General features: G+C 46.7%; 1 protein-coding gene across 4 annotated transcripts; it reads right to left on the reverse strand.

Moving 5' to 3' along the window:
* fbxo18 (F-box DNA helicase 1) lies at nucleotides 1-21838 on the reverse strand. Of its 4 annotated transcripts, none has more exons than XM_029665967.2 (22): nucleotides 21736-21838; nucleotides 21503-21565; nucleotides 21126-21290; nucleotides 20477-20991; nucleotides 20218-20348; nucleotides 19980-20115; nucleotides 19717-19901; nucleotides 19548-19622; nucleotides 19371-19462; nucleotides 18855-19023; nucleotides 18529-18748; nucleotides 18271-18358; nucleotides 18097-18183; nucleotides 15833-15969; nucleotides 15649-15745; nucleotides 7531-7694; nucleotides 7361-7436; nucleotides 6933-7127; nucleotides 6615-6740; nucleotides 6375-6481; nucleotides 5703-5837; nucleotides 1-1293 (listed from the first exon to the last, which is right to left on the reverse strand). In XM_029665967.2, exons 2-22 carry the CDS (start codon nucleotides 21522-21524, stop codon nucleotides 1126-1128), a joined length of 3090 nt encoding a protein of 1029 aa, XP_029521827.1. In that variant the 5' UTR covers nucleotides 21525-21565; nucleotides 21736-21838; the 3' UTR covers nucleotides 1-1125. The 4 variants fall into 4 exon arrangements, with proteins under 4 accessions (XP_029521827.1, XP_029521826.1, XP_029521829.1 ...); XM_029665966.2 differs by having other exon boundaries at nucleotides 21503-21568; nucleotides 21736-21837; XM_029665969.2 differs by having other exon boundaries at nucleotides 21649-21831.
* Nucleotides 21839-21912: the final 74 nt, after the last annotated feature.

The following is a 21912-nucleotide window of genomic DNA, read 5'->3' on the forward strand; positions in this document are numbered from 1 at the left end:
TTTACTTAAAATTCAACCAGTGAATGCTAGCGATGGCTAGCCATGCTAGCTCTTCTACCAGTCTGTTTTAATGAGTTTTAGCATGGTAATAGAACATTTTTATATTTTAAAAGGGGTTATGCAGTAGGTTGATAACGATATCACCAAAGTATGTTGCATTGGACATTTCAAACAACATTCCCAGCTAATGAGAAAACAGACATGCCATTTAATTTAGAGAATTAACAAGATTGGACTAGGCAACCTTAAGGATAATTTGAAGGGTGCCAATGGCAGATTGAGGAATTTTAAAATCCGTACCACAGTACGATCCATGTTAACATAGAGGGCCAGGAAATAACACGGACTTTAAAGAATTGCCACTTGTAAAGTGTTAACTGTAAAATATCAGCTGTTGTACAATCTGATACGAACACAGGAAAAAAAAATGTAGACATGAAACATTGCGGTTTTGAACACAGACACAGGTCTCATCCCATATGGCAGTTTGCACTTTATATAGCATTCCAAATTAACCACAAAAACTTGTCTTTACCGTTTCCATTAGAGTATTAGCAACTGTGTCTTTATGGAAACAATGGACATGACTTATGATGCTTATGTTGTTAACCTCAAAGTACTCAAACTGAAGACAAATGTTTCTTTTGTTATAATTTTAAAAGACATCACATACAAAACAGATTTTAAAAAGTAAAGTAGAAAATGACACGTATTTAAAGACAGGACTGAAGTTGTGCATTTTCTTTGCTGCAAAATATAACCACACTAAAAAGCAAGACATATCGATTTCACAATAATGCCAATCTGCCCCAAACATTTATCCAAATCAGCAAGGAACACACCTTTAGACTAACAGAGATCATGGGGGGCAGCTCTAGGCCAATCATCATCAAGGGTCCCACGTTGTCAGTGTCTCTAGGTGCTAGGAGATTAGCTGAGTAATAACTCTGTCCCACACTGTTACCTTCTGGTCCATAATTGGATAGTTCAAATGCTCATTACGCAGACTGATTTTTCCCCCAAGACAAGATCAGTGGAGAGGTCCATGTCTCATGTTGTGTGGGTGTGTTTTCAGAACAGTTCAAGCAGCATGTTGAGTTTGCGTGTGTACGTGAGCGTGTCCCCTCAGAAGAGAGCCATCAACAAAGCGTAGTTGATGGGCAGGTTCAGGCGCTCCTCGGTCACTGGCAGGACCTTGAGCAGTTCTGGGGAGGCTAGGAGACTGGCCGTGGGGCCGACACGCTGCAACACACACGCCCCACACATAGGACCTCCATCGTCTGCACTATCCATCTACAACACACAGAGAGTCAAGTTAGTCACACACAATGTCACACCCTGATCTGTTTCACCGGTCTTTGTGATTGTCTCCACCCCCCCCCCCTTCAGGTGTCGCCCATCTTCCCCATTATCCCCTGTGTATTTACACCTGTGTTCTGTCGGTTGCCAATTCATCTTGTTAAGTCTACCAGCATTTGTCATCTCAGCTCCTGTTTTTCCCCAGTCTCTCTTTTTTCTCACCCTCCTGGTTTTGACCCTTGCTTGTCCTGTCTCTGAGCCCGGCTGGCTGACCACTTTGCCTGACCCTGAGCCTGCCGTCCTCTACCTTTGCCCCACTACTCTGCTAATCAAACCCCTGCATGCCTTGACATGTTGTTTGCCTGCCCTGTTGCTGTAATTAAAATTGTTACTTCAACACAGTCTGCATCTGGGTCTTACCTTCAAACCTGTACGAACTGGCACTGACACTGATTGAAGCAGCAGACCTGGGAAAGCTGCGGGACGCCATCTCCTCCCAAGGAGCCACCAGTGGGAGGCACGTGGAACTGCTTCGAGGCCTTATGGATGGGGTTCAAACGTTGCCTGAATGCCATGACCGGGCATTGGACATTTTGCTGGAGCAATTCCGCGGGTTGTTTGGGAGGCAGCCTACCACGGTGGTAACCCCAAAGACCCTCAGTAACCCAGCTGCTAGCAGCGCCATCTCATCGGTCACTCCACCTTCTCTGGAGCCCCGATTACCTCCCCCGGAACGCTTCAATGGAGAGCCGAGCGCCTGTCAGACGTTTCTAGCTCAGTGTGCCCTCATTTTCAAACTTCAGCCCTCCTCCTTCCCCTCGGATCGCTCCAAGATAGCCTATTACGTGATGCCTTGGAGGGCTCTTACCTGGGCTACTGCTGTATGGGAACAACAGCCGGCCATATGCGTTAGTCTGGAGGAGTTCACAGGAGAGGTGAAGAAGGTTTTTGAAGACCCATTCTCTGGGAGAGAAGCTGCGCAGGACTCCCGCAGTGTGGCAGACTATGTGGTGGATTTCCGAACTTTGGCAGCGGAGAGTGCTTGGAACTAGGAAGAACTGTTCGATATGTTCCTGCACGTCGTCTCAGAGGTGGTCAAGGACGAACTTGCAGCTCAGAAGTTACCTACGGATCTTGATTCCCTCATCACTTTGACCATACAAATCGATTGGCGACTATGGGAACGACGGAGGGAGAGGAAATTCGACTTCACTCGCACGTCCAGGGATTTCAATTTGCCTCAGAGTTATCCCGGAAGTCCCCGCCGATTCCGTTGCAGAAAGAACCTGAGGCTTTCCGACCTTCCCCGAAAGTCGCAGAGGACGGCTGAGTGACCGCTTCCCGATCCTATGCAACTAGGTAGAGCTGGGGTATCGCCTGAGGAACGGCAATACAGGATCAACACGAAGAAGCGTCTATATTGCAAGACACTTGGTCATTTTGTGTCCTCTTGTCCTTTAAAAAGACCAGGCACACTGGTAGGAGCGAGTACTCTGGTTGGCCATATAGAGAACTTTCCTGCTTCCCTTGCTCACCACCTTGTTAATGCCATTCTGCTGTGGGGAAACCAGTCTAAATCTCTCCTGGACCTCATTGACTCTGGGGCCAATGAAAGGTTTTTGGACGCTACCCTAGCTTCCGAGTTGAACATCCCCATTCAGCCCCTCAACATTCCCATGGATGTTAGAGCGCTGGTCGGGCACGCTATAGGCTGGGTCACTCATATTACCACTCCCATCAACCTTCGTTTGTATCAGGGAATCACAGCGAGACTATTCAATTCCTGCTTATCAAGTCTCTAAAGATTCCTGCGGTATTGGGATTCTCTTGGCTCCAGTGATACAACCCCCTCATGAACTGGTCGACTGGTGCCATCATGGGCTGGAGCCGGTCCTGCCACGCCCAGTGTCTGAAATCAGCGTAACTTGCCACGGGATGTTTTCCTGGGGGCTCGGACGGTGCCCCGGACCTCTCTGCCATTCCCGCGGAGTACCAGGCCCTTCGGGAGGTGTTGAACAAGGCCCGGGCCACTTCGCTTCCGCTGCATTTAACTACGGGATTGACCTACTCCCTCGTACTACTCCGCCCCAGGGACGACTGTACTCACTGTCGTGACCGGAGACCAACGGTATGGACGCCTACATTGGGGACTTCCTAGCTGCAGGATTTATTGTGTCCTTCGTCCTCTCCCTCCGGCACAGGGATCTTCTTTGTGGAGAAGGACAAGACCCTGCGCCCGTGCATCGACTACCGGGGACTCAATGACATAACGGTGAAGAACCGCTACCACTCATCTCCTCAGCCTTCGAGCCGCTCCAGGGTGCCACCATGTTTTCCAAGCTGAATCTAAGGAACGCCTACCACCTTGTGCGGATACGGGAGGGGGATGAGTGGAAGACTACCAGCAACACGGCCATCGGCCACTACGAGTATTTGGTCATGCCATTTGGCCACACCAACACCCCTGCTGTGTTCCAGGCTCAGGTAAATGATGTTCTCCGCGACATGTTGAACCGGTTCGTCTTCTTGTTTAGCACTCCCTTTTCTGGTGCCTTTTCCCTTTGTCATATTTGTTTGAAGATATAGGTTGTGAGAGGTTAAGATAAATACTAATTTGTTTCCAAATGGAGCGGAGCTCTAGCAAAGCACGTCTACTCCATAGCACGCTCTGTAGTGCGCCGAACCGGTTCGTCTTCGTCTAAATTGATGACATCCTCATCTTCTCCCACTCCCCCCAAAAACATGTGCTCCACGTCCGACAGGTTCTTCAACGCCTCCTGGAGAACCAGCTGTTTGTTAAGGCAGAGAAGTGAGGGTTCCATTCTGGGGCACATCATCTCCGCTGGGTGTGTCCAGATGGATTCCGGGAAGGTGAACGGTGGTGGATTGGCCCCAGATAACCAGATGTTCTTGCCTGCCACCCGGGCTCCTGCCGGACCCTGGCTTTTGGTGGCCCACCATGGTCCCCGAAGTCTCCGCGCTTGCACGGTGCACAAAACAAGACTCCGACAAGCTCCGGCTGGTCTTCTCCAACCTCTGCCTGTCCCTCACGTCCCTGGTCCCACATCTCCCTGGACTTTGTCATAGGTCATCCCCAATCTGATGGCATCACAGCCATCCTGACTGTGGTGGATCGGTTTTCCAAAACCGCCCACTTCATTCCTCTCCCTAAACTACCCTCTGCCAAGGAGAAGGCACAGCTCATGGTGTAGCATGTCTTCCAGATCCATGGACTACCGGTCGACATGGTCTCTGACCGGGGCCCTCAGCTCGTTAAGGCTTTCTGCACCCTCACTGGGTCATTGGCCAGCCTGTCCTCCGGATTCCACCCCCAGTCCAACAGCCAGACGAAGCGAGCCAACCAGGATCTGGAGACTACTATACGCTGCCTGGTCTCCCCCAACCCCACCTCTTGGAGCCAGCAGCTGGGGTGGGTCGAATACACCCGCAACACCTTTCCCTGGAATCAGCCCCCGCTTTTCCCAAAGCAGGAGGAAGAGATCATCATTCCCTCTGCCCAGATGTTAGTCCGCCACGATCGTCGTACCTGGAAGAGAGCCCGGTCGGCCCTCAAGACCACCTCCAGGTATCGACGACAAGCAGATCACCATTGGACCACGGCTCCCCGGTTTATCGTCTCAGGTATGGCTATCCACCTGGGATCTGCCCCTCCGGGTTGAATCCCGCAAACTCTCCCCCCGGTTTATAGGGCCATTTCCCATCTCCAAAATTATTAGCGCATCTGCTGTTTGTCTTCTGTTGCCCAGTACCCTTCATATACATCCCACCTTTCATGTGTCCAGAGTTAAACCCATGTCTCACAGCCCTTTGTCTCCTGTTTCCATCTTTCCCATGATCCCCTGTGTACCTGTGTTCTCTTTTCGTCTTGTTTGTCAAGTTCACCAGCATTTGTCTCATCTCCTGCTTTTCCCCAGTCTCTTTCTCGCCCTCCTGGTTTTGACCCTTGCCTGAATCATCTGAGCCCGCCTGCCTGACCATTATGCCTGCACCTTTGCCCCAACTCTGGATTACCGACCTGTGCCTGACCCGACTCCTGAAGTCTTGTACCTTTCCCACACTACTCTGGCTATCGACCCCTGCCTGCCTTGACCTGTCGTTTACCTGCCCTGTGCTGTAATAGACAGTGTCACTTCGACACAGTCTGCATCTGGGTCTTACCTTCAAACCTGATACACAAACTTTGTGAATGAACAGGAGTTCACCATCTCAACTACAACTGCTACAGTTGGGTAACAAGGTCTGACTGGTTAGCTGTTGGTGGAATGTGGGACATTCTTTTAGAACTCCTGCACCCACACCTGTCTGAAATGATCAGGTCTGGTTGAGAGACATTGCAAATCCGAATGTGGTGTGGTGGTAGGGAGGAGGAAGTGGGGCCTTACGTATTGGAGTGGCAGCTTGCACATGGCGAGGGGCCAGACGGGCATGATGTGGTTATGACACTCCCGCACGGAGCAGCATGGGGGCTGTCCCTCGGTCAGCAGGGTGCTGGTCAACTCTGTCCTCAGGAAGTACTCCTGGGGAACAACAGGAAGTTAAAGGGTTAACCATGGGAGGAGTTACCACCAGGCTATGGGAGGAGGCTTTCACAGAACACAAATTCAATTGGAACACATTCACTTGCACAGTTACGTGCTCATTTGCATCACATAAATGTCACCCAAAGAGGAATGAGGTTTTCTCAGAATTACCACAACATCCTGCTTCAATGAACAGCTTGTACATTTCTCTGAGAAGGTGCTTGAGAAATAACACACGTAAAAGACAGAAAGACTGGGAATAGGAGAGAGTTAAGTAGAGCGAAGGAGTGTTAGAGAAGTGATGGAGAAGATCATGGGGGGGTAGTGGGGGTGGAGTAGAAGAATAGAGAGAGAGAAGTGAAGAGGGATGAGTGTAGTGGAGGGGGTCAGTGCCAGAGGAGGTTGCTGAGGGGCGGACGACTCATAATAATGGCCTGAATGGAATCAAACATGGTTTCCATGTGTTTAATACCATTCCAGCCATTATTATGAGCCGTCGTCCACTCACCAGCCTCCAGTGATCAGTGCTCTCACCCCAGCCAGTGTGAGGATGTTGGTGATGTTCTTGGTGATGACCAGAGAGCTCTTGGCCCGAGTCACCGCCACATACAGCAGGTTCCACTCATCGTCTGGGACGTCACCTATAGGACGAGGGAGAAAACAGTGGAATCAGCCACTAACATACATTAACCAATGTTCTGATTTGAGATAAGATAAGAGTTGGTATTTGGATATGGTTTTCCAACTGCCTAATGATTGCGCACGCACACACACCTCCTGAGCAGCTGGAAAGTCTGGGTAAGTTGTGGGCGGCACAGGGGACCTTAGCAAAGTCATCAGTGATCACCACCGTGTCAAACTCCAGACCCTTTGACTTATGGACTGTCCCCAGGATAAAATCTAAGAGATAAAAGAGAGACAGCAGGGGAGGGTTGATACAAATGAGAAAGATCAGACTCAAATACAGCAATTCATAACTCTGTGTCTGTACAGTGGTGAGTGTGTGTGTGTGTGTCTATGTGTTTGCAGTATGTACCTGTGTGCATGTGTGTCTGTACAGTGTGTGTGTACAGTATGTAACTGTGTGTGTACCTGCGTGTTGGGCCTCTCTCTCTGTGCAGCCGTAGAGGCGTTCCACCAGCTCAGGGATGCGGCTGTTGTATTTCTCCACCATGGAGAGTTTGCCCTCCAACTCACGGTCCTCTGTTTTTTTAGCGTAACTCTTCAGTCCAAAGTAGCCCCCCAGACTCTGCTGGGTGAACCTACGGATGAAGCTGTCCTTGATGCCTAGAGAACAGGGAGAGAAGGAGAAGGGAGCATGTTTAAAAAGGGAGAGAGCTAGTTACAATGCAGAGTAGAGCTAAACCTATTGACACAAAAGACCCTACCAATAAAACAATGAGCATTGAGAGAGCCAAAGCAGGATACTGTCTTACCAAAAACAGACGTCACATAAGTACAACATAGTAATTCACTTGTATTAGAATTGCAGAACTGAGGCAGTGTGTTGCGCCACTCACCTCGAGAGCGGTTGTTTTCTGGCTGCATCAGAACCCAAATGTCCATGATTCTTTTCAGGCCAAAATTCTCCACCCCCTGGAGTAGAAAATACATGTCTTACACAAGACCCACACACGTGTGTGTGTGTGTGTGTGTTTGGGGGCGGGGGGGGGCGTGTATGGACACTCACCCCTACGATGTGCAGCCTACAGCGGGGGTTGGCATCGGTGAGTCTGACTGCTTGGTCGAACACGGAGACGTTAGAGCGAGACAGCACTGCTAACTTACCCCGGCCAGGACTCAACCCTGTAGTCAGGGGACGCAGTGAGTCCACAGCCTTACCCCACACACAGCCTGTGGATGGACAGACAGACATGCACATTAAAGAGCAGGTTGACCTATATACTTCCACAAATCTAACAACGTAGATTGATGATATTCCACCCAAAACGGTCTTTATGCAAAAACGTAATATATATATGTATACACGAACCGCACAGCAGCTGTATGTTTTAATTTTTATTGTTATTAACAACAAATCAATATAGAAAGTACGAGGTAACAAGTATACAGTGGGGCAAAAAAGTATTTAGTCAGCCACCAATTGTGCAAGTTCTCCCACTTAAAAAGATGAGAGGCCTGTCATTTTCATCATAGGTACACTTCAACTATGACAGACAAAATGAGAAAAAAAATCCAGAAAATCACATTAGGATTTTTAATGAATTTATTTGCAAATTATGGTGGAAAATAAGTCAATAACAAAAGTTTCTCAATACTTTGTTATATACCCTTTGTTGGCAATGACAGAGGTCAAACATTTTCTGTAAGTCTTCACAAGGTTTTCACACACTGTTGCATGTATTTTGGCCCATTCCTCCATGCAGAGGAATGGGCAACACAGACTTTCAACTCCCTCCAAAGATTTGCTATGGGGTTGAGATCTGGAGACTGGCTAGGCCACTCCAGGACCTTGAAATGCTTCTTACGAAGCCACTCCTTCGTTGCCCGGGCGGTGTGTTTGGGATCATTGTCATGCTGAAAGACCCGGCCACGTTTCATCTTCAAACAACATGAGTAGAGAAGACACGAGGAATAAAATTCCAGATAGAAGCGGGTCTTCTTATGAATTATTTTATCCAGTTGATCTTAAAAAGTATTATTTAAGGTAGTAAAGTCCAGAAAATTCAGCCCACCATTCTCATAATTGTTCATTACAACAGTTTTCCTAATGTAATGTGTACGGCTTCTCCACAGAAAGTTGAAAAGCATCTGGTCTATCTCCTTGCTTATTTTACTGTCAAGATATAAAGATAGAGCGCCATATGTTAGTCTAGAGATACCTTCAGCCTTGGTTATTAGGACTCTACCTTTTAAAGATAAGTCCCTCTGTAGCCATTGATTTAGCTTCTACTGGGGGTTTTTAATAAGAGGGTTAACATTTTGTAAGCCTCTAGACTTCTGATCCTTTGTAATGGTTATGCCTAAATATGTAAGTTCTTATTTTACTGGAATACCATAATATGAAGGGGTCACACAATCTTTGACAGCCATGAGTTCACATTTATTCATGTTAAGATATAGACCAGACGCTTTGGAAAAGGATTGTAATCACATTGATCGATATGGGAATTTGGTTAGCATCTTTCAGAAAAAGTGTAGTATCGTCAGCCAGCTGGCTTATAATAATTTCTTTACCAGCTATGGAGATAGTCAAGGGGTCCACCAACCGCATTACATGACTGTCCATTTTCATCGGTATCGTGGCCTGGGCTACCCGGTACAGGATTAACTATCACAGGAGGGTCAGCTCTTCTTACAGACATCTGTTTAACCGTTGTCTGGATCACAAGTGATTTCACCAAGGGTAAACCACAACAAAATACAATACCCAAAGCCAATAACCCCCCGCCCAGCATAATGGCCATTCTAGCAACCATAGCTCCCCACTTTCCCAATGCTAGGTCCAACCAATCCCAAACATGAGAGTCAAACCCAGCATTTGCCTATGTGTCGCCTTCTCCTCGTGTGGTTATCTAGGATCAGCAGACTGTGTCTCCTCTGTCTTTAGTGTGTCCAACTGTCCTATACCTCTGTGTTATCTATGTGTCTCATTTACTCCCACACACGCAATCAGCCAGCCACAGTCTCTCAAACTTTGACCACAACCCTGGTCGCGGGTGAGAGCGCTGTCACCTCTTCCCATGGTGGCCTCACCTGCGCCTCTACCCACGTAGCACTGGCTGTAGGTTTGTGTCCCGTCCCTGCTGCCCCCATTCAGCCACGTCGACAGTCTGCAGCTCGCAGCTCACTCCAAACTGTCTATATGGAGTAATCCCTGGAGGTGGTTATGCTTGCCATGGTTTTCGAAAGGATGGTCTACCTGTATATGCTGTATTCCCATATTCAGAGGAATGTCCACTGGTACATGTCCACAAAAAGTGTCATTTGCGCAATAAGTGTAAGTGGTGCACAACATATAATGTGGAGGGCCATAACCATTACGGAGACCCCCTGTTTTGCGCAAAATGTCAAAGAGGAGATTGTAACATTTGTAGGGATGAGGATTGTGCTCCTATGTAAGGATTTAGTATATCTATTTTTGCTCACGGCCTTGTGTTTTTGTATGTTTTGTTTAATTTTTAGATAGGTATATCAATGAATATATCTGGTTTCTTTTAATTAAAAGTTAGTTTTGCCTTCTAAAAACTAGGTTAATTTCAAAAACATGTAGGTAACAGAGGGGTATCCCGGTTACAAGTGTCTACGGACCATGTCCTTAATCTTCTAACAAAGGTTGGTATCACTGATATCACTTTATTGGAGAGGTGTCTGCGAGGGAGGATCATGTTGAAAGCTTAAATTTAGAATGATGTTGTGTCAATTTTCTTTTGTAACTGCATGTAGGCCTCTTGTTTTCTCATATTCAATTTATTATTATACTCATTGCATTATTATATTTTTCTTTTTCACATAACTGAGATAACCTCAGGCAAGGCTATGTACCTACATGCTCATGCTTCATCAAAATGTAATTTATTCTTTTTTATTGTTTCTATACCGAATTAGATCTTTTACTCTTATGAAATACTAGAGATGTTTGGTCTAGTTAGGTTTTCTTTAAATGTTTCTAATTGGATCTTTTACTACTATTTAGTATTAATATTTTGGAGATGTTTGGTCCAGTTGGTTTATATGCTTTACTCTGTTTTTGTATTTTATTGTCCATCATAGGTAGTCTCATTCACCATCCTAGGGTTATATTTGGATTATTATGGGGCTAATTAGCCCCAGAGGAGGGATTTGTGGGAGTAAATGAGACACATAGATAACACATAGAGGTATAGGACAGTTGGACACACTAAAGACAGAGGAGACACATAGTCTGCTGATCCTAGATAACCACACGAGGAGAAGGCGACACATAGGCGCCTAGTACAGCCGGACACACTAAAGACAGAGGAGACACAGTCTGCTGATTCTAGATAAGAACACACATACAAAAGAACGCATTAAGCTAAGTGCTGGGCCAAAGCATAGGCCTATAGAATAGAGGAATGTATAGTATTTTTAGTACAGCTGGACACACTAAAAACAGAGGAGACACATAGTCTGCTGATCCTAGATAAGAACACACATACAAAAGAACGCATTAAGCTAAGTGTAGGGACAAAGCAAGCCTATAGAATAGAGGAATGTATATTATTTTTAGGACAAAGTAAGGGTCTTGCCACCATTATAATCTGACGGAAAGCAGATATGGGCGTTATTGGGCATGAACAAGCAGGAAGCCTGAACTAAAAAGATAATGGTAGGCAGAAGAATTAGGGGAAGTATGTTTATCTGCATATGGGTTGGACCCATATGCTATATGTGTATAAATACAGGAGCCGGGGCTCTGGGAAGCGGTGTGTGTTCCGCGGACCACTCCGGCTTGCTATACTTTGTATTAAAAGCCTATTTGATTTCACAAGTTCTTGTAAGTGTTATATTTGAACCGATTTTCCACGACACGTGCTACAGCAGGCATGGAAGGAGTCAGCTACGGGAGAGGAGAGGTGGCAGGTGGTGGTCCCAAAAGTATTGTGGGAGGCTGTGCTCCAGAGTACTCATGGGGGGGTGGGGACTGGACACTATGGGGTCACAAAAACACTCCACCGCCTCCATCAGGGCCTTTACTGGGGGCAGCACAAGAGGGATGTGGAGGACTTTTGCACCGCTGTGACAACTGCACAGCGAGGAAGGGCCCCCCAGGCCGCTCTCATGCTCAGCTCCAACAGCTCCCGGTGGGGGCTCCCATGGAGAGGGTGGGAGTGGATGTAGTTGGGCCGTTCCCCACCACAGACAGTGGATACCGCTGGGTGCTCACGGCCATGAACTATTTTACAAAATGGCCCGAGGCTTATGCTCTGCCTGACCAGGAGGCAGAGACCATCGTCGACACCCTGACCACGGGGATGTTCAGCAGGTTTGGAGCTGCAGAGTCCATCCACAGCGACCAAGGCAGAAACGTTGAGTCCTGTGTGTTCGTTACCATGTGTGAGAGGCTGGGTATGCACAAGACCCGCACTACTCTTCTCCATCCTCAAAGTGACGACCTTGTGGAGCACTTCAACAAAACGCTTGGACAGCAGCTGGCCATCGTCTCTGCCAAACACCAGCGTGACTGAGACAAGCACCTGCCTATGGTCCTCATGGCATGCCGCTCCGCTGTCCAAGACTCCACCTCCTGCCCTCCTCATGCCGGGGAGAGAGATCCGCACCTCTGCGGAGATGGCGTTTGGTCGGCTCCTGGATAGGCCGGAGTATGCCCAAAGACTCCAGGACCGCCTGGAGACAGCCCACACCTTCTCCAGAGAGCAGCTGGTGAATGCAGTTATGAGGCAGAAGAGGAACTATGATGGGAGCTGGTCTGAGTCTACAGCCCCCTAAGGAAAAAGGCAGATGCCCCAAGTTGGTCACGGTATCTTTCATTTATTTGGCGTGGGCTACGGCCAAACAGTAGCCTGTGTAAAGTTGGGTTAATAAAATGTAAATTCGTAAACTCAGCCTCTTCTGGACAATTGTACCTTTATGATCTAGTCCGGTCATTACAATATATATACACACACACACACTATTTTCTCCATTTGAATTACATTGATCCAAAACTCATACCAACAATATATGCATCTTTGATGTCACGAATGGAACAGCCTGGTGGTGGTAAACTACAACCGCTATTTACCGGCATGCAGTTTTGGTCAAAATGCGAGAAGATGGGAAGAAACCGGCTCGTGCGGTTAAGGCGGGCAGACTGGGCCAGGGGAACACCTGGTGCTTCAGTCAAATGCGGGGCTCTATTTCCGCCTAAACGATTGCTACCAACAGTGGAAGAGTGATAAAAAAAACAATGCTAGCCAGCTAAGTGCACCAGGCCATGCAAAAAACAAACTGGCCCACTTACACGTATATAGCATGTGTTTGGGGATGGAATAAGCTCGCTAACGTTATCTAGCAAGCAAGCTACAACAACTCCAACAGAATACTGCACGTTAAACAGGGGGAAAAAAATTGTCAAAAAACAATCTGATTAATGTAATTGTTTATTTCAAGGTATGCCTCTAATTTTGTTGAACTGCCCGACCTTTATTTCACGATATTACCTGCAGGATTTCATGGTAGCTAATGTTTGTGTTAGCCATTATATCTAGATTGACTGCGGCTAGTGGTAGCAATCAGGTTAGCATGTGGATAGCTATAGCTACCATCTGCCAACAAGAGTTTTAGCCGGTTTGGTTAAAGACGTTCAATATCTACTGTGACGGTGAAGGTTTATCTTGATTTTGTTTAACAGTAGGAGAAATACTGATGTGCTGAACTGCTTAAAAGTTATGTGTTTCAAGGCTGCTAGTGGTTAGCTGGTAGGGGTAAATCAGGGGTGTAAAAGGAGATATGCTAAAAGCTTACGAGCTGTATTTATTTTGATTTAAATTCAACCTTTATTTAACAAGGCAAGTTAAGAACAAATTTACAATGACGGCCTACCGGGGAACAGTGCCTTGTTTAGAGGCAGAACGACATTTTTTTTACCTTGTCAGCTGGGGGATTCGATCCAGCAACTTTTCAGTTACTTGCCCAACACTAACCACTAGGCTACCTGCCACCCCTGTATAAGTGACTAAAACATGTTTAGCTTAGTGACCAACGTTTTTTTGTTTTAAATTTGTATTACTCATCGATATGATGTCGGTCTTCACCGTCTTATGTGGACAGTGGCTTCACCCCTCGTGTAGTGCTCCCCTTTAGGTCACTTTTCCGATAAAATATATAATTCTCCCAAAATAGAAATGTAAAGTGATGTCGTATTGGGACTGTTTGAAGGATGAAACAAATCACAATGTTGAATAGCAACCTAATTCTGCAATATTCCCTTTACAACAAACTGATCTAATCAGAACCAAATAAACAAATAAGAGCATAGTCGTCATGGAACAGCATGGATATTTTACCGGCATGTTTACACAATTCAGAAAATCTACTTTAGACCTAGAAATATGAAGTAGGTGGACAAAGTAAACAACATAGTGGGTCACTTTCAGTGACAACTAAGAGCGATAAAGCGTGAGGATAAACTCCTTTGTTTTGGTCCCATACCTATCCGCTATAAGAGCAAAAATTGAACCCATGTGAAAATGCTGTGTGAAGGTGTGAGAGCGAAGTCATTCATCTTGCTAAACGCAACGTAATTTTGCTGAGTCAACCTTCAAAAGGCCCAGTGCAGCCGTTCTTGTATATCATTTCTGGGTAACAATTAAGTCCTTTACTGTCAGTTTTACATTAAAATGGTCACAAAGAAACATACCTTTTAAGCAAATAACTATTTTTCAAGCAGGAATGTTGCTGTCTGAGTTGGGAGGGAAGGGCACCAAAGCGGTGCATTAACCACAGAGTGGATCAATCCCCCGAGCGGAGTGGTCTAATGGGAGGGATATTTAATCTGAAAAGTAGCTGTTATTAGCCGAGAGGTTTGGAACTCTATTTGTTATTATATTAATGTATACGGCCTGGTGATGTTACCAGGCAAGCCGAAACTCCACCTGGGAAAGTTACATTATCAACAAAAATCACAGTAGCAATCTTTCCCCATTGAAAGCTGTGCAGCCAAGCCTGAATTCAAGCAATATGGACACACATAGTTTAAATTTGGATTATAGCTCCTGTCCAAATGTTGTGAATCATATACCCTTTGGCCAGTTTATTAGGTACACCACCTCGTTCACAAAAATGGTTCACTCCTACAGACAGTGAGATTAGTGTCCTTGGATTGCTACATAAAACAGGCAGACATTGCGAAGTCATTGCGGAATTCGAGAATAGAATCTGCAAAACGAGTGACCTAAGAGACTTTGAGCGTGGTATGATCGTCGGTGCCAGGCGTTCCGGTTCCAGTATCTCAGAAACAAGAAGTGGCTTTAGTGGGCACACAATCACCAACAGTGGACAATTGAGTGAAAAAAAAAAAAAAATCACCTGGTCTGACGAATCCAGGTTCCTGTTGTGTCATGCTGATGGCTGAGTCAGGATTTGTGTCCATGGCCCCATAGTGCCTGGTATCAACAGTACAGGTTGGTGGCGGTGGTATAATGGTGTGGGGAATGCTTTCCTTGCATACATTAGGTCCCTTGATACTAAGTGAGCAATGTTTCCACGCCCCAGAGAATTCTGGTCGTTCTGGATGTAAAGGGGGGTCCGACCAGGTACTAGATGGGTGTACCTAATAAACTAGCTACTAAGTGTATATTCATGTAAGTCACCAGTCAACTCCATTACAATCAAGGTTTACTTAAACTTCAACCAGTGAATGCTAGCGATGGCTAGCCATGCTAGCTCTTCTACCAGTCTGTTTTAATGAGTTTAGCATGCTAATAGAACATTTTTATATTTTAAAAGGGGTTATGCAGTAGGTTGATAACGATATCACCAAAGTATGTTGCATTGGACATTTCAAACAACATTCCCAGCTAATGAGAAAACAGACATGCCATTTAATTTAGAGAATTAACAAGATTGGACTAGGCAACCTTGGGGATAATTTGAATGGGTGCCAACGGCAGATTGAGGAATTTTTTAATCCGTACCCCAGTACGACCCACGTTAACATAGTATAGTGGGCCAGGAAATAACACTGACTTTAAAAAATTGTCACTTTTACAGTGTTAACTGTAAAATATCAGCTGTTTGTTGTACAATATGTTACAAAACACAGGAAAACAGATTTGACTGCACCAGGCCTTTAACTGTCAGAGTCCTGTGTTCCTTCACTCACCGTCTTGTTTTCCTCCTACCAGAATCTTCTTCACTTTCTTACACACTTGGAGAATCGTGGCTCCAATGTAGGCAATCTCCGAACCAAACCGAAAGCTCTGAGAAGAGAAAGAATACCTATTCAATACACACACTGAGCTTTTGTGTAGTGAGTATATACCTGAGTGAGGGAGAAGTGTGTGTACCTGGGTGAGGTAGTAGAGGTGTGTGTGTTCCACCAGGTTCAGGGCATTGACTGCTCCTCTGAAGGTATAGATCTGCTGATGAGGGTCTCCCACAAGGATCTTCCCACAGTGCTGAGGTAGCATGATGTCCATGATGGCTAAGACACACACATACACACACTTATCACGGACTTGCTAACAGACATGCTATCAGGTGAGTGGTGACCTTAGTGCTCCTAGACCTTAGTGCTGCTTTTGATACCGTCGATCACCACATTCTTTTGGAGAGATTGGAAACCCAAATTGGTCTACACGGACATGTTCTGGCCTGGTTTAGATCTTATCTGTCGGAAAGATATCAGTTTGTCTCTGTGAATGGTTTGTCCTCTGACAAATCAACTGTAAATTTCGGTGTTCCTCAAGGTTCCGTTTTAGGACCACTATTGTTTTCACTATATATATATTACCTCTTGGGGATGTTATTCGAAAACATAATGTTAACTTTCACTGCTATGCGGATGACACACAGCTGTACATTTCAATGAAACATGGTGAAGCCCCAAAATTGCCCTCGCTAGAAGCATGTGTTTCAGACATAAGGAAGTGGATGGCTGCAAACTTTCTACTATTAAACTCGGACAAAACAGAGATGCTTGTTCTAGGTCCCAAGAAACAAAGAGATCTTCTGTTGAATCTGACAATTAACCTTAATAGTTGTACAGTCGTCTCAAATAAAACTGTGAAGGACCTCGGCGTTACTCTGGACCCTGATCTCTCTTTTGAAGAACATATCAAGACCATTTCGAGGACAGCTTTTTTTCCATCTACGTAACATTGCAAAAATCTGAAACTTTGTCCAAAAATGATGCAGAAAAATTCATCCATGCTTTTGTCACTTCTGGTTAGACTACTGCAATGCTCTACTTTCCGGCTACCCGGATAAAGCACTAAATAAACTTCAGTTAGTGCTAAATACGGCTGCTAGAATCCTGACTAGAACCAAAAGATTTGATCATATTACTCCAGTGCTAGCCTCTCTACACTGGCTTCCTGTCAAAGCAAGGGCTGATTTCAAGGTTTTACTGCTAACCTACAAAGCATTACATGGGCTTGCTCCTACCCATCTCTCTGATTTGGTCCTGCCGTACATACCTACACGTACGCTACGGTCACAAGACGCAGGCCTCCTAATTGTCCCTAGAATTTCTAAGCAAACAGCTGGAGGCAGGGCTTTCTCCTATAGAGCTCCATTTTTATGGAACGGTCTGCCTACCCATGTCAGAGACGCAAACTGGGTCTCAACCTTTAAGTCTTTACTGAAGACTCATCTCTTCAGTGGGTCATATGATTGAGTGTAGTCTGGCCCAGGAGTGGGAAGGTGAACGGAAAGGCTCTGGAGCAACGAACCACCCTTGCTGTCTCTGCCTGGCCGGTTCCCCTCTTTCCACTGGGATTCTCTGCCTCTAACCCTATTACAGGGGCTGAGTCACTGGCTTACTGGGGCTCTCTCATGCCGTCCCTGGAAGGGGTGAGTCACCTGAGTGGGTTGATTCACTGTTGTGGTCATCCTGTCTGGGTTGGCACCCCCCTTGGGTTGTGCCGTGGCGGAGAACTTTGTGGGCTATACTCAGCCTTGTCTCAGGATGGTAAGTTGGTGGTTGAAGATATCCCCCTAGTGGTGTGGGGGCTGTGCTTTGGCAAAGTGGGTGGGGTTATATCCTTCCTGTTTGGCCCTGTCCGGGGGTGTCCTCGGATGGGGCCACAGTGTCTCCTGACCCCTCCTGTCTCAGCCTCCTGTATTTATGCTGCAGTAGTTTATGTGTCGGGGGGCTGGGGTCAGTTTGTTATATCTGGAGTACTTCTCCTGTCCTATTCGGTGTCCTGTGTGAATCTAAGTGTGCGTTCTCCAATTCTCTCCTTCTCTCTTTCTTTCGCTCTCTCGGAGGACCTGAGCCCTAGGACCATGCCCCAGGACTACCTGACATGATGACTCCTTGCTGTCCCCAGTCCACCTGGCCATGCTGCTGCTCCAGTTTCAACTGTTCTGCCTTATTATTATTCGACCATGCTGGTCATTTATGAACATTTGAACATCTTGGCCATGTTCTGTTATAATCTCCACCCGGCACAGCCAGAAGAGGACTGGCCACCCCACATAGCCTGGTTCCTCTCTAGGTTTCTTCCTAGGTTTTGGCCTTTCTAGGGAGTTTTTCCTAGCCACCGTGCTTCTACACCTGCATTGCTTTGGTTCAGGTGTGGTACAGTGGTGTAGTTGAGTCGTGTACCTGGAGTACAGTCCTGTGCCTCGTCTATAAAGATGACATCATACTTGTCCAGAGTCGGCCTCTGCAGCTGCCACAGCTTCAGATACCCTGAAAGACATTCAGTAAGGACCCAATCCTAAGACACTGACATATTATTATGGAGTGAATAAGCAAACAGATCGTTTTTGGGCTTACCATCGTGGGTCATGTGGTGTGCGTACTCCCTGGTCTCTTCTAAGGCAACCATTTTGTCCCAGATCCTCTGGGCATCCCTCGCAAACATCTGAAAAATAAATGCCAGTTTGTTCAATTGTGGAGATGACCGGTGTGTGGCATATTTGTGTGATTATCGGACCTAAACGGAGGAGAAGTTTGTGTTCTGGTGTGTGAATGTGTGTGTGGGGATGTTTCTTTGGGAGAAGAGGTGTTTGTGGATTTGGGTATAACACTTACCCTTTTTGCATTGCAGTCAGGCACGGTCATTTTGCCATGTGTGTTTTTGTACGTGTTTGGGACGTGGTTGGGGGTGATGTGTGTGTCGGCCGAGGCCATGTAGGCATTGAGGGTCAGGGTGACCACCTTGGCGTTGACAAAGCCCCCGCTGCCCTTAGGCAGCACCCAGGCCACAGAGAAGGGCTTCACGTTACTAGACAACTTCTTTAGCTCCTGGTACCTGGGAGAGAGAGGAGACTGGGTGACTGATTGAACGGCTTTACTGAAAGACTGACGACAACCAGACATACGGAAAGAAACTGTTCTAGACCGACAGATAAGCAGACCTCTTTCCGACGGCCCCGAAGGCCATGGAGTGGACCGTCCTGCAGTCCACGTTGCTGGGGAAACAGCGCTGGGCCTGGGTAGCCACAGACTTGTTGAAGGCCATGTAGAGGAAGTGGTGGTGTGGCCTCTGCTGGGCGTACCGAATCAGGGTGGTGGTCTTCCCTGTGCCTGGAACACAACAACAACCTTTAACCCCTACACTACATCACAGCAGGAACATTCACACATAGGGCACAATCAACAGCTCACAATGTGGGCTTTTTTGTGAAGTGGGGTGGACTATTCGTGTGTGTGTGTATCAACTTGGACTACTCTGCAATTGTCACAATATAGAAACTCTCTCTAGAGTACTCTCATCCTGAACTGATGAACCAGACTGAGCTGAACTGACATGGAGAGGGTTCCCTCTAGCAACAATTCAGGAAATGCTAGCAAAAATACCAACTCTATATCTAACTTGATTTCTGTAAAAACACAGCTGTGGCATGATGTTGTTAGTAGTGGTCTGGCGGTACCTGCGAAGGCCATGATCTTGACCACGTGGTCTCTATGGATGTCGTGGTTGAGGATCTGCTGCTGTTCGTGGGTCACCTGAACCTGGGCTCTCCTGGGAGAAAGAGGACTGGGCATGAGACTCAGGTTATTACTGATTCCTTCAAAATACTTCCTTCCAGAAAGATATCAGTCCTCACCCACTCTGATTGGTTATTGCTGTGGGCAAGGCATTCTCCATCAGGTGAAGGACATAGAAGATGTTGTAGTGCCACCTGGAGTGGAGGAAGGAGAACCGTCAATGTCCGCCTGTCTATCCATCTGTTTGTGCAAATCTATCTTTCATCTCTATTTAACTTCCATCTTGACCTGTTGCTGATGTTGATGTCGTTCCTCCTCATGGCGAGCAGCATGGTTGCCATGGCGCTGAGGTACTCCGTGATGGCGCTGGCTGAAGGGAGACAGCTTCTGAGACAGACCACCAGGTCCAGAACATCTCCCACACCGTCACACAGCACCAGCATCAGGGCCATGGCTGCCCACGGGTTAGGGCCCTGACAAACACACACACAGTCCAATCAGATAAGCTCAGAAGTATAATAGTAGTTTCAACCGTGTGTGTGGCTACATACCCCCTCGATACCCTCCAATTTGGGGAGTCGGTGTTTAATGCAGGCCTCAGCCTGAGGGAACAGACAATGTGTCCTCACACTCTGTAACACTGACTCAGGCTTCACCTTCTGACTGGGCTTATACTGGGCCATGAACCTGGAGGGAAAAAAAAGAAAAAACACACACACACACACACAGAATAGATCAGAAATGAACAGAAATGGCCCAAAGGAACAATTTACAGTAAAGAGTCCTTACTCGACTATATGGAGGATGCTCTCCTGGTCGTCCTTTATGATTCTATGGGTTTCCAGGATGGCGTTGATCTCCTTCACGGCGTCGATCTCCTTCTTCGTGTAGCGGTAATACAGCTTCTTCCAGGGCACAAACTACACACAGGGCCCAAAGACACAACTTAGACCCCAAATAATGTATAAAGCACATCTATTAACATTTTTACACTAGCTTATCTTCATAACTTTAACCCTAACTTCCTCCCCCTGTCCCAGGCTCTCACCAGTGACTGGGTCACAATGTTCCTCCAGCGTTGGCAGACCAGGCTGACGTTACAGTAGAGGTCCTCAGCAGGCAGGAGGCTCAACACCAGCATCAGCACCTCCTCTGGGAGGTCGTCCACGTGACCCTGGGGATGGGCCAGGCCCCTGCTGCTCCCCAAGAGGCCGTAGAGGGCGTCAGGCAGGGCCTCCACCTCCTCCTCCTCATGATGATTCATTAAGGCTGGGTCTGGATCTGACCAACAGCGCTCAAACTCCTTGTCGTCCCCAAACATGTCTGTTGTCAGCCCCTCCAGATAGTCCACCTTCCCATCCTCAGGTTCCTCCTTCATAGAGGTGGCTAGTGCCTTCTCCTCAATAGTCTCATTTTTGGGGATGAGCTCTCCATTGAGTCCCTCTGTCTTTATGGAACCTGAGCCCTGGGACAGGGCTGCTTTCTGAGGACTTAACACCTTGACCACACTGATCACAGGGAAAAACTTAGTGATCCCTTGCTGCTTCTTGTCATCACGTGCATCTGAGATCCAGGGAAGATGAGAAGAGGGAGCAAAGGGAGGGGGTGACAAGGTAAATGATATGTGTACAAAATGCTACATCATCCCTTCAGGTCTCAAGAGTTTAAAAAAAACTAGACACACAAATGTGCAGTACCTCTCTTTCTCTTTGTGGGTGTTCTGGGGTACAAACCCCGGTTGGTGTCTGAGTTGCTGTGCCTACGAGTGACGGAGTGGGGCTGTGTGAGGGGTTGGCTGCCCTCTGGTCTCCTACTAATTTCACGACACTCCTCTGAGTTCAGGTGCCTTCGCTTGGCTTTTCCTGCAACATCACCAGGGCTGTGAGTACATCTCTACTACACGCTCTCACACACCTTAATGACACCAGTCCTGTGTTATGGGTCAGTACTGAGGAGAATGCGTACCGATTAACGTCGTAGAGTTAAGCATACAGATGGGTGAGATGCATTAGAAAGTTACAGTAGTTGGCTAGCTAGCAATTGCCATTTACCATCCTCTGCCAAGCAGCATTACCTTTAGTGGACGACTCCATCATGTTGTTTCAAGAACAGCTGCTGATGTCCAATCTTTCGTTTCCTGCTTTTTCGAAAAAAATAAGTAATCTCAATGTTAGCGTATATGCTACATGCTAGCTAGTGTGAGCAGCCAAACAACCCTACCTGGTATTTGGCTAGCCGGTGTTTATATCAGCTAATGTACAGTGCAAAGTAAAGTTCGCTTGTGGATTTAGCCTGTTAGACATTCACCTTTTTAAATAACATTGAATATGACTGATATAATGTCGAGCATTCGTTGTTGTTGATAACAGTTAGCTAAGCGTTTATTGGCTACTTGGTTCTTCTTTGGGGAATTTACGGAGGATCAAGTTCAATGTGTTGCTTGCACAGCGCCACCCATTAGTCAGTAGGAGAATAGCAAAAGGC

Source organism: Oncorhynchus nerka, linkage group LG8 (genome assembly GCF_034236695.1).
Source record: "Oncorhynchus nerka isolate Pitt River linkage group LG8, Oner_Uvic_2.0, whole genome shotgun sequence".
Classification (NCBI taxonomy): Eukaryota; Metazoa; Chordata; class Actinopteri; order Salmoniformes; family Salmonidae; genus Oncorhynchus; species Oncorhynchus nerka.

What these genes read in the sequence shown, in the direction of transcription:
- fbxo18 (XM_029665967.2), bottom strand. Translation starts at nt 21,524, where the DNA reads ATGATGGAGTCGTCCACTAAAG. An exon ending in GATGGAGTCGTCCACTAAAG is followed by an intron (nt 21,291 to 21,502) that starts GTAATGCTGCTT and finishes GTGATGTTGCAG; the next exon opens with GAAAAGCCAAGCGAAGGCAC. An exon ending in GGCACAGGACTGTACTCCAG is followed by an intron (nt 15,970 to 18,096) that starts GTACACGACTCA and finishes TGTGTGTCTTAG; the next exon opens with CCATCATGGACATCATGCTA.